Below are 13,193 nucleotides of genomic sequence, written 5' to 3' on the forward strand. Positions count from 1 at the left end.
ATTTTGCTGCAGGACTAAGGGTGTGCTATTTTAAATGGGTTCAATCTTTAAAGCCTGGGAAGGCTTTGGGAACATCCTTGCCTTTACTGTGTATTATTAGTAGTATTGGATATTACATTTAAAAGCATAAACCTCTGAAAGTTTTGACCCAAATCTTTGAGTTGTTTTTATTCCTTGTGTTATTATTTTCTATTTTCCTCTCTGCATTGTTGGGAAGGGTCCATAAGTAAGAATTTCACTGTTAGTCTACACCTGTTGTTCACCAAGAATGTGATTTTTGTTTTTTGTTGATTTGATTGATTTGATTTTTTCCATCCCAATTGCCTCATGCAAGGCCCCTCGTAAAAAGCCGCGGGCTTCAGTTTCTTGGCAGCTCCAACTGGAACAAAACACACAAAATGGCACCCGGATGGAACATTTTCCTAATTAGTTGGATGAAACTGTAGCCCTTGTCAGTGTTGTGGTGATTTCTAATGGCCACCGAGGGTCTCTCTCACTCTTTTAGACAATGACACAGTGGAGAGGTTGTGGACAGGATGTTTCTCTCATTAGCAACAAACAGACTATCACGGGTAGCTGCTATAACACAAGTCATTTCACATGCGCTCTTCTCATCTAAAAAGAAAAGAGCTCTTATTTAAAACAAAACAGAGGTTGTATTACAAACAGTTGGCCAGTGTTGATATTCCGTGTTATTTCAGTTGCTCACAGACTTCCATTCTCTTTTCCAGGTTGCCCACTCTCTGACAGCAGAGAAGTCCATGACCCTGAACTAACACAGCGATGGACAGGAAAAGTGGTAAGTTAAAAGTCACACAGTCGTTCCCAAATCCATCCCCTTCTGCCCTAACCCCTGTGTGAGAGCATGTCTGAGGGTTCTGGAGAAGAAAGCAGTGTGGTGCTAAAGCTTCCAGCACAGGAGGTCGGAGAGGATGGGCTCGTGATAATGGCTGGAGCGGAATCAGTGGAATGGCATCAAATACATCCAACACATGGTTTCCATGGTTTCCAGGTGTTTGATGCCATTCCATTCGCTCTAATCCAGACATTATTGTGAGCCGTCCTCCCCTCAGCAGCCTCCACTGACTTGCACTATATTGCTTCCACCTTACAGAGCTGCAATCATTGAAGGGTCAGGGGTAAGAGGAAGGGGTAGCGAACAAGAGTTTTCTCTTCCTAATATTCTTGCTGTGCTAAACACTATCCGCCTGTCTCATTATGCATACACTACCGTTGAAAGGTTTTTGGGTCACTTAGAAATGTCCTTGTTTTATAAAGAAAAGCACATTTTTTTGTCCATTAAAATAACATCAAATTGATCAGAAATACAGTGTAGACATTGTTAATGTTGTAAATGACTATTGTAGCAGGAAACAGCTAATTTTTTATGGAATACAGTGCCTTGCGAAAGTATTCGGCCCCCTTGAACTTTGCGACCTTTTGCCACATTTCAGGCTTCAAACATAAAGATATAAAACTGTATTTTTTTGTGAAGAATCAACAACAAGTGGGACACAATCATGAAGTGGAACGACATTTATTGGATTTTTCAAACTTTTTTAACAAATCAAAAACTGAAAAATTGGGCGTGCAAAATTATTCAGCCCCTTTACTTTCAGTGCAGCAAACTCTCTCCAGAAGTTCAGTGAGGATCTCTGAATGATCCAATGTTGACCTAAATGACTAATGATGATAAATACAATCCACCTGTGTGTAATCAAGTCTCTGTATAAATGCACCTGCACTGTGATAGTATCAGAGGTCCGTTAAAAGCGCAGAGAGCATCATGAAGAACAAGGAACACACCAGGCAGGTCCGAGATACTGTTGTGAAGAAGTTTAAAGCCGGATTTGGATACAAAAAGATTCCCCAAGCTTTAAACATCCCAAGGAGCACTGTGCAAGCGATAATATTGAAATGGAAGGAGTATCAGACCACTGCAAATCTACCAAGACCTGGCCGTCCCTCTAAACCTTCAGCTCATGCAAGGAGAAGACTGATCAGAGATGCAGCCAAGAGGCCCATGATCACATCACTGGATGAACTGCAGAGATCTACAGCTGAGGTGGGAGACTCTGTCCATAGGACAACAATCAGTCGTATATTGCACAAATCTGGCCTTTATGGAAGAGTGGCAAGAAGAAAGCCATTTCTTAAAGATATCCATAAAAAGTGTCGTTTAAAGTTTGCCACAAGCCACCTGGGAGACACACCAAACATGTGGAAGAAGGTGCTCTGGTCAGATGAAACCAAAATTGAACTTTTTGGCAACAATGCAAAACGTTATGTTTGGCGTAAAAGCAACACAGCTCATCACCCTGAACACACCATCCCCACTGTCAAACATGGTGGTGGCAGCATCATGGTTTGGGCCTGATTTTCTTCAGCAGGGACAGGGAAGATGGTTAAAATTGATGGGAAGATGGATGGAGCCAAATACAGGACCATTCTGGAAGAAAACCTGATGGAGTCCGCAAAAGACCTGAGACTGGGACGGAGATTTGTCTTCCAACAAGACAATGATCCAAAACATAAAGCAAATTCTACAATGGAATGGTTCAAAAATAAACATATATAGGTGTTAGAATGGCCAAGTCAAAGTCCAGACCTGAATCCAATCGAGAATCTGTGGAAAGAACTGAAAACTGCTGTTCACAAATGCTCTCCATCCAACCTCACTGAGCTCGAGCTGTTTTGCAAGGAGGAATGGGAAAAAAATTCAGTCTCTCGATGTGCAAAACTGATAGAGACATACCCCAAGCGACTTACAGCTGTAATCGCAGCAAAAGGTGGCGCTACAAAGTATTAACTTAAGGGGGCTGAATAATTTTGCACGCCCAATTTTTCAGTTTTTGATTTGTTACAAAAGTTTGAAATATCCAATAAATGTCGTTCCACTTCATGATTGTGTCCCACTTGTTGTTGATTCTTCACAAACAAATACAGTTTTATATATTTATGTTTGAAGCCTGAAATGTGGCAAAAGGTCGCAAAGTTCCTGGGGGCCGAATACTTTCGCAAGGCACTGTATCTACAATATCTTCATGGAGTCCCATTATCAGCAACCATCACTCCTGTGTTCCAATGGCACGTTCTGTTAGCTAGTTGAGTATCTGGAGCATCAGCATTTGTGGTTTCGATTACAGGCTCAAAATGGCCAGAAACAAATAACTTTCTTCTGAAACTTGTCGGTCTATTCTTGTTCTGAGAAATGAAGGCTATTCCATGCGAGAAATTGCCAGTCTCAACGTCAACAGTGAAGAGGCGACTCCGGGATGCTGGCCTTCTAGGCAGAGTTGCAAAGATAATGCCATATCTTAGACTGGCCAATAAAAAGAAAAGATTAAGATGGGCAAAAGAACACTGGATAGGGGTAGTCTGCCTAGAAGGCCAGCATCCCGGAGTCGCCTCTTCACTGTTGATGTTGAGACTGGTGTTTTGCGGGTACTATTTAATGAAGCTGCCAGTTGAGGACTTCTGAGGTCTCTATTACTCAAACTAGACACTCAAATGTACTTGTCCTCTTGCTCAGTTGTGCACCGGGGCCTCCCACTTCTCTTTCTATTCTGGTTAGAGACAGTTTGCGCTGTTCTGTGAAGGGAGTAGTGCACAGCGTTGTATGAAATCTTCAGTTTATTGGCAATTTCTCGCATGGAATATCCTTCATTTCTCAGAACAAGAATAGACTGATGAGTTTCAGAAGAAAGTGCTTTGTTTCTAGCCATTTTGAGCCTGTAAACGAACGTACGTTGACGCAGCAAAGCTAAGCTGAGTTGAGTTTAGCATACTAATGAGTGTAAATGTGTTCCATCCTAATCACGAAAAGATAATTACATCCTAGACTCTTATAGGGTTTATGCAAAGTAATGTAGTGTACATCCTGTCCCTGGCTGCATCTATATAGGGGGGACTGTGAATACTAAAACTGTAAGGCAACAAGCTGATGAAGGCAACGAGCCAAAACGCATTAGTTGCTGGTTTTAATAATAAATGGTATTGTGGCTGAATATCGTCATCCTCCTCTCTTCAGTTGGTCCTTGGTTGAAGAGCGAAGTAGCAACAGTGTAATACTAAAACTGAAAGAAATGCAATTACTGACAGCTCTGGTGCTGTAGACACAGTAGTCCCTTTTCTTGAAATGTTGATTAATGTGCACTATCCCTATCAACCCTGTCATATACTATCCCTATCAAACCTATCATATACTATCCCTATCAACCCTATCATATACTATCCCTATCAACCCTGTCATAGACGATCCCTATCAACCCTGTCATAGACGATCCCTATCAACGCTGTCATAGACGATCCCCATCAACCCTATCATATACTATCCCTCTCAACCCTATCATATACTATCCCTATCAACCCTGTCATAGACGATCCCCATCAACCCTATCATATACTATCCCTATCAACCCTGTCATAGGCTATCCCTATCAACCCTATCATAGACTATCCCTATCAACCCTGTCATAGGCTATCCCTATCAACCCTATCATATACTATCCCTATCAACCCTGTCATAGGCTATCCCTATCAACCCTGTCATAGGCTATCCCTATCAACCCTGTCATAGGCTATCCCTATCAACCCTGTCATAGGCTATCCCTATCAACCCTATCATAGGCTATCCCTATCAACCCTATCATAGACTATCCCTATCAACCCTGTCATAGACGATCCCTATCAACTCTATCATAGGCTATCCCTATCAACCCTATCACAGACTATCCCCATCAACCCTATCATAGACTATCCCAATCAACCATATCATATACTATCCATATCAACCCTATCAAAGACTATCACTATCAACCCTATCATATACTATCCCTATCAACCCTGTCTTAGGCTATCCCTATCAACCCTATCATAGACTATCCCTATCAACCCTGTCATAGGCTATCCCTATCAACCCTATCATAGACTATACCTATCAACCATATCATAGACTATCCCTATCAACCCTATCAAAGACTATCCCTATCAACCCTATCATAGACTATCCCTATCGACCCTATCAAAGACTATACCTATCAACCCTATCATAGACTATCCCTATCGACCCTATCAAAGACTATACCTATCAACCCTATCATAGACTATCCCTATCAACCCTGTCATAGACTATCCCTATCGACCCTATCAAAGACTATACCTATCAACCCTATCATAGACTATCCCTATCAACCCTGTCATAGACTATCCCTACCAACCCTATCATAGACTGCCTCTATCAACCCTGTCATATACTGTCCCTATCAACCCTATCATAGACTATCCCAATCAACCCTATCAAAGACTATCCCTATCAACCCTATCATAGACTATCCCTATAAACCCTATCATATACTATCCCTATCAATCCTATCATAGACTATCCCTATCAACCCTATCATATACTATTCCTAGCAACCCTATCATATACATATCAATATATACACAGGTTGTAGTGTATTATCAACTAATGGAACACTGGGATGTGCTTCATGTTTTGCTTTCTCTTCTATGGTCAGAGAGTACTCTACAACAAATCCCTGAATGCATGGGAATCAGTGTGAATACTAAAAAAGTCTCTCTTCATATTTCAGCCAATGGCTACCCTAAGGCCGGAGGAGAGAGTGGAGGTGGGGGTCAGAAGAAGCAGCTGCCCTACTCCGTAGAGACCCCCTACGGCTTCCACCTGGACCTCGACTTCCTCAAATATGTGGACGACATCGAGAAAGGCAACACCATCAAGCGGGTCCACATCCAGCGCAAGGCCAGGGGTCCTCCTAAGTTCAGCACCCTGCCCAGGAACTTCAGCCTGCCTGGGCATGGGGCACGATCGGCCCCCAAGGACACCTGGTCTTCCACCTCTACTCTGGGACCCAAGCCCCGAGGCAGAGTCACAGAGGTCCAGCAGTTCTTGGATTTTAGAGCCAGTGATGGAGGCAGTGGTATGGCGGGGGGGCAGAGCCAGAGCAGCAGGGCGCAGGGGAGGGGCTTATCCCCGGCCAGGCCCAGGGAGGAGGCAGGGGCTGGTGTGTCAGCCGAGAAGCCCCTGGGGAGGCCCAACCTCCTCCGTACATCCAGCATGCCCATTACCATCCCTCACAGGAAGGCCTCCGAGTCCGGGGACGAGAGAACCGAGAACGGCTCATCTGAGAACGTATTCCGCGCTGTGCCCCAGGACAGGTCGGGGCTGCACCAGCAGATCACCGCGGCCCTGAAGAGGGTCAGAGAGCTGGAGGATATGGTGAGGACCATCCCAGAGCTCAAGTCCCAGATCTGCTCACTGAGGGAGGAGAGAGAGCATCTGATCCTCAGGCTGCAGGCCCAAACCAAGCCCCAGGCTCCACCCCCCCCACAACGTGCCTCGCCCTCTCCGGCTCAGATCATTGATCCTCAGCCTCCGGGGTCTGGAGCAGTAGTTGAGACAGAGACAGAAACACAACAGGAATCCTTAAGAAGTACTGCACAAGAAGCAGAAGCAGATAGGCTTTTAGCAGCACAGGCATCAGAGGGACCAGACCGACAAAGAGAGGCATTAGTGAATCCATTAGAGAAAACAGCAGAGCTATCAGAGGACGCTACAGTACAGAAAGCACCAGAACCTTCAGAGAGAGGAGTGATTGTCCAAGTCATAGAGGGAGTCAGTGGTGAGGGGGATCTCCTCAGCATCGAACAGCTCCAGGCTAAGCTAGTAACACTAGAGGCTAAGTTAAGTCAGGCTAGTGAAGAGCTGGAGGAAACCAACAGTCTCCTCAGACAACAGGTAGAGGACAACAGGATGAAGCAGGAGAGGATACTTCAGCTAAGCGAGGGAGGGAGAGAGGGAAAGGAGGAGGTGTGTGGGGAGAGACATACAAGTAGGAGGACCAGTGTGGACCAGCAGACAGAGACCGAGAGAGTGGTCATTATAAACCAGGGGACAGAGTCAGAGAGGGCTGATATGGTGGAGCAGGAGACTGATACAGAGAGGATAGTGATATGTTTAATCAGAGAGAGAGCTAACAGTGTGGACCAGGGGACAGAGACGGAGAGAGTGGAAGCGGTGAACCAGGTGGCCGAGACAGAGATGATTATTGCATGCCCAGTCAGACCAAGGGGCAACAGTGTGGATCAGGGGACAGAGACAGAGAGAGTGAACACTGTAAACCAGGTGACAGAGACAGAGAAAGTGGACACTGTAAACCAGGTGACAGAGACAGAGAAAGTGGACACTGTAAACCAGGTGACAGAGGCACCCCCTGGAGACAGATTAGACCAGGGGACAGAGACACAGACAGTAGTCAGTGTGGACCAGATGACAGACACAGCACCTGTACGTCCAGTGAGACCAGCAAGACACAGGGCTAACAGTGTGGACCAATGTAGAGAGACACAAATACAGGCAGGAGTCAGTGTAGACCATGGGAAAGAGACAGTGGATACTATGAACCAGCTGACAGAGACACAGACAGCACCTGTACGTCCAGTGAGACCAGCAAGACACAGGGCTAACAGCATGGACCAGGGGACCGAGACAGAGAGAGTGAGTACAGTGGACCAGGTGACAGAGACAGAGGCAGCACAGAGTGCAGACCAGCAAACAGAGACAGAGAGAGACAGAGGTGAGACTAGCAATACCCCACATAGAGCTATAGAGATAGAAAGTGCAGCTATAGTAAGTGCAGCAATAGAAAGTGCGGTCACAGAAATTTCTGGAGCAGAAATTGAGGTCGCAGAAAGTGCTGTCAAAAATGGGGATATCACTGAGAGTGCTGTAACTGAAGAAGGTTTTGTGATTATAGAATGTGTGGACACAGAAAGTATGGTCACAGAGAATGTGGTCACAGAAAATGTTGGCACAGAAAGAATGGTAACAAAGAGACAAGAAGTGGTAGTAGAGAATGCAGTTGAACAAATTACAATGACTGAAAGTGTGCTTAAACAGAGTATGACCACAGAGGGTATGGTCATTGAGAGTGTGGTCCCAGAAGAGAGTGTGGTCACAGAAGACAATGTGGTCACAGAAGACAATGTGGTCCCAGAAGACAATGTGGTCACAGAAGACAATGTGGTCACAGAAGACAATGTGGTCACAGAAGACAATGTGGTCACAGAAGAGAGTGTGGTCACAGAAGACAATGCGGTCACAGAGGAGAGTGTGGTCACAGAAGACAATGTGGTCACAGAAGAGAGTGTGGTCACAGAAGACAATGCGGTCACAGAAGAGAGTGTGGTCCCAGAAGACAATGCGGTCACAGAAGAGAGTGTGGTCCCAGAAGAGAGTGTGGTCACAGAAGACAATGCAGTCACAGAAGAGAGTGTGGTCACAGAAGTCTCTTTCCCCTGTCTCTGTCCCCTGGTCCACACTGTTAGTGTGGTGAAAGAAACTCCCGTAGTCCCAGAGAGTCCAGTAGCAGCACCCACCCCCTCTTCCAGCCAGACCCAGCCTCAACCGGGTCAGAAGGAGTCTGTGCAGCCCCAGGCCCAGCCTCAGACCCAGGACCCTCGTCGGGGCTCCAACCCAGCATTAGGCCAGGTAGTAACACGCCTCACAGGGCTGATTAACGAGCAGTGGGCCCAGCTGGGTAGCAGCCAAGAGAAGCCGGACAAGCAGGAGACCTCCAGCACCAGCACCCAGAAGCTTGCAGCCGGGCAGGGGAAGCCTTCAACGGGCAAATCAGCAGGGAAGTCAGGGCCGTCTAAGATGAGCTCCATCCAGAGCCAGCTGGTCAGCTCCCTCAGTGCCCTGTCTGCATTCTACTCCCCTGGACAGAAGGCTGCTGCCAACAAACAACAAGGTAGGATAGGTGTCAGGAGTCCTATATGTCTTAGTAGCTACTGTAGAAGACATGCCAGGAGGTTTCTAAGTAGACGTATAAACTACAAAGTCATAATATTATTGTGATATCCTGATATTCTAGCAATATGCTTTGGTTGATTAAATATGCTTGAATTCCCAGTCACAGAAAATTGCACGCTATTTAAATAATTAATATCAAGCTGATTCTATTCTGTTCGTAATATTCTCATCACATGTTGACAGTCACTAAAACTTGTCCAGGCGTTATTTACCATGAGATCACTCTGGCCCAGGTCCAATAGCTTTATCTCCATGATACTGAGCTGCCTCCTGTCTTGGCACAGAGAGCTCGTAGTCTGTCTCTGTTCATTGACTCTGATAGGCCAGGGGCCTCCGCGTGTCTGTGATGGCTATTGATTGCGATGGCTAGAGGTGGAACACGTGTAGTGGAGCACGGACAGATGAAACTGTTGGACGTCCTCCAAGAACAGATGAGATATGCAGTTAGTTTCTTCCCCCTCTCTTTTCCTTCTTGTTGTGTTTTGGCCCAGAAGATAGAATTGAAGATAGAGTCCCCTACCACACAACTCACATGGAGACACATAACTCAGTAGGGAGAATACACAACAGTGTGGCCTTTGATGGTGAACCTCTGCTCTGTGTATTCCACCATTGTTCTGAGGAGCGTCACTGACATTTGAGAAAATGTCTGACTTGAATTACTGTACATTGCTTACAAAACGCACCGAGCTGGCCCAAATAATATTGGATACAGAATCCTATTACTACCACATGCAGAGGCAGAGCCACAACTATCTAACCAACACAACATCCCCTCCCTCAGCCCATCTGTACTGAGTCTACTAAACATTAGGAACACCTTTCTAACATGGAGTTGCAGCCTCAATTAGTAAGGTCATGGACTCTACAAAGTGTCAAAAGCATTCCACAGGGATGCTGGCCCATGTTGACTCTAATACATCCCACAGTTGGGTCAAGTTGGCTAGATGTCTTTTGTGTAGTGTTACCATTCTTGATACACACAGGAAACTGTTGAGGTTGAAAAACCCAGCAGCGTTGCAGTTCTTGACACAAACCGGTACACCTGGCACCTACTACCATACCCCTTTCAAAGGCACTAAAATATTTTGTCTTGTCCGTTAACCCTCTGAATGACACACATAGCTACACAGTCCAGGTTTAAAATATTTCTTTCACGTGTCTCCATCTACACTGACTGAAGTGGATTTAACAACTGACATCAAGAAGGGATCATAGCTTTCACCTGGATTTACCTGGTCAGTCGTAGTCACGGAAAGAGAACGTGTCCTCCTTTTGTACGCTCTGTGTATCTCAATGTCCCTTTAATACAGTATAGAGAACTCGTTTAATGGACTGGGAATCCCATGTAAATAACAGTGTCTTTAACTGGCTGACTAGGCTGTAAACTGGGTTTATTAATTCATTACACTGTCTTATTCTCTGTCCTTGCTGTGTAACTTTCTCACATTGATCTCATTAAGTATTGTGAAAGTACAGACTAAGGCCCTGGGGAGCCTTAGCTAGCTCTGTGCTATACGCCAGTGTGTGTGAGCGTGTGTGTGAGCGTGTGTGTGAGCGTGTGTGTGTGTGTGTGTGTGTGTGTGTGTGCATGTGTATGTGTGTGTGTATGTGTATGTGTGTGTGTGTGTGTGTGTGTGTGTGTGTGTGTGTGTGTGTGTGTGTGTGTGTGTGTGTGTGTGTGTGTGTGTGTGTGTGTGTGTGTGTGTGTGTGTATGTGTATGTGTGTGTGTGTGTGTGTCTGTCTGTCTGCGTGTACTGTATGTGCCAGCTAGCTTGCAGCGAGAGAGGGTTGAGGGTTTCCACACAATTTAATGAGCTCAGTTGTGTTGTAATTGTATCCAGAGGCTCAGCATTGTCTTCCAGGCCCCCCCATGTTCTACTTCAAACACACATAATCATCAACCTGAACACATGCCGTGCACACACACACACACACATACACACACACCACACACACACGCATACACACACACGCAGACACACACTCATAGTTTGTTGGCCCACATTGCTCTCAGCTAGAGTGACTGTGAGGAAATTAGAGGAGTGAAAAACCAACGTGTGGTAAACATTTTGATTGCTGCTGCCATTTTAAACAGCCTGTCTGTTATTGTACGAACATCTACAGGTAACTGCCAAAATAATGGAAACATTTAAATAAATGAGGGATACAAAGTAAATTGAAAACAGGTGCTTCCACACAGTTGTGGTTTCTGAGTTAATTAAGCAATTAACATCCCATCATGCTTAGGGTCATGTATAAAAATACTGGGCAGGCCATTATTTTGGCTACCATGGCTATGCCCCCATAGAATAATGATGCCCCCATCCACACGGCAAAGGTGGTCACTGTAAAATATGAATAACAGTCCACCCATGAGGCCAAAGAGGTCGCTTTTGGTCATTGACTGCAGGAAAGCTCTATGTGATTTATTTTAGTGGTAACATTGGCTACATTGTTGGGTGAGTTAGTCGCTTTGGTGACTTGTTTGGTGTGAGTGGGGATGGCGTCTCACGTGGAAAAGCCGTCCTTGTCTCTAATTACAGACACGCGGGGTGATTTGCCCAGTGTAATTACAGACACACAGGGGGATGGTGGAGAGGGGGTTGGGGGGAGCCGGGGGGCTCCGGATTCTGTGGAGCTGCCCGATGAGGATGGAGGAAGAGATTGATTCGCTGTCAGATATTCCCATCAGTGTAGATGTAGCATCGCAGGATGAGTCCCAGTTAGGTTCACTGGAACTGTACAACAGATTACATACTAAATAGGAACTGGGTGGAAGCTTATCCACAGTCGGTGGTGGTCTTAACCAATATGTTGAAATAGCATGGACTAGTAGATGTGGGGAGGGACAGAAATCAGCGAGGGAGGAGCTACACATTGGTGAAGGTAGTGGAGGGGAGGATTAGTGGTACATTTGTTAAAATGTATAAAAACCTGTTTTCTGTTTTCACTTCCTTACGTGTCTAGATTGAGAAGGAAATGTTTTTATTTTGTCAATTTTAGAATAAGACTGTAATGTAACAAAATGTGGAAAGAGTCAAGGGGTCTGTTCCTTTATCACGCCAGTATCCCTGCATATTGTAAATATGGTATTGGAACTGACCCTATAAATAGTTTTAACTTTCTCGTCTTCTTGTTATTTTTCTTTCTCATGTTTTTATTCTACCTTGTAAAAATGTTGTGCGACGTTGATATTACTCCAATGTTTGCTTTGGAGCTTACAAGAAGGACATTTCACTGTGCTTGAAGTGTTTGGCCTGGGTAACGGATTTAGATCATGGGTCAAGTTATTGTCCAGAACCGACCAGTCCCAGTTAGAAGAGGGATTTGGCAGAGGTGTCCACTCTCGGATTGTCTCTACTGTTTACACATAGAACCTGTGTAGGCTGAGCGAGAGGCTGCAGGGGTTGTCAGTTCTAGGGGCAGTAGGTGGAGAGTCGGTTTTATTGTCAGCTTACTGTATGCTGATGATGTAACAGTGTTTGTTAAAGGGTAGGGAGATGTAGAAGAGGTTAGCAGGGCTTTAGTGTTGTTTGAGGGGGTGGTATCAGCTAAGGTGAACTGGAAGAAGAGTGAGGATCAGATTATGGGGAGATGGGTCAGAGCAGGATCTGCTCGTCTTCCTTCCTGGGGGACTACAGTGGGTCAAAGCAGGATCTGCTAGTATTCCTTCCTGGGGGACTACAGTGGGTCAGAGAAGGATCTGCTGGTCTTCCTGGGGGACTACAGTGGAACAGAGCAGGATCTGCTAGTCCTCCTGGGGGACTACAGTGAAACAGAGCAGGATCTGCTCGTCTTCCTTCCTGGGGGACTACAGTGGGTCAAAGCAGGATCCGCTAGTCTTCCTTCCTGGGGGAGTACAGTGGAACAGAGCAGGATCTGCTAGTCTTCCTGGGGGACTACAGTGGAACAGAGCAGGATCTGCTAGTCTTCCTGGGGGACTACAGTGGGACAGAGCAGGATCTGCTAGTCTTCCTGGGGGACTACAGTGGGTCAGAGAAGGATCTGCTGGTCTTCCTGGGGGACTACAGTGGAACAGAGCAGGATCTGCTAGTCCTCCTGGGGGACTACAGTGGAACAGAACAGGATCTGATGGTCTTCCTGGGGGACTACAGTGGAACAGAGAAGGATCTGCTAGTCTTCCTGGGGGACTACAGTGGGTCAAAGCAGGATCTGCTAGTCTTCCTTCCTGGGGGACTACAGTGGAACAGAGCAGGATCTGCTGGTCTTCCTGGGGGACTACAGTGGGTCAGAGAAGGATCTGCTAGTCTTCCTGGGGGACTACAGTGGGTCAAAGCATGATCTGCTAGTCTTCCTGGGGGACTACAGTGGGTCAAAGCAGGATCTGCTAGT

The 13,193-nt window shown here is 46.0% G+C and overlaps 1 protein-coding gene across 3 annotated transcripts in view; it reads left to right on the plus strand.

Moving 5' to 3' along the window:
• Positions 1–13,193, plus strand: part of kank4 (KN motif and ankyrin repeat domains 4) — a 144,700-nt gene that overhangs the window by 103,221 nt on the left and 28,286 nt on the right. For all 3 annotated transcript variants that reach the window (XM_036978652.1, XM_036978653.1, XM_036978654.1), the window contains 2 exons: positions 732–799; positions 5,595–8,774. In XM_036978652.1, the coding sequence (XP_036834547.1) occupies positions 784–799; positions 5,595–8,774 (3,196 nt within the window). In that variant the 5' untranslated portion in view covers positions 732–783. The remainder of the gene's footprint in view (positions 1–731; positions 800–5,594; positions 8,775–13,193) is intronic.

The sequence above is a fragment of the Oncorhynchus mykiss genome, chromosome 5, assembly GCF_013265735.2.
Source record: "Oncorhynchus mykiss isolate Arlee chromosome 5, USDA_OmykA_1.1, whole genome shotgun sequence".
Taxonomy (NCBI): Eukaryota; Metazoa; Chordata; class Actinopteri; order Salmoniformes; family Salmonidae; genus Oncorhynchus; species Oncorhynchus mykiss.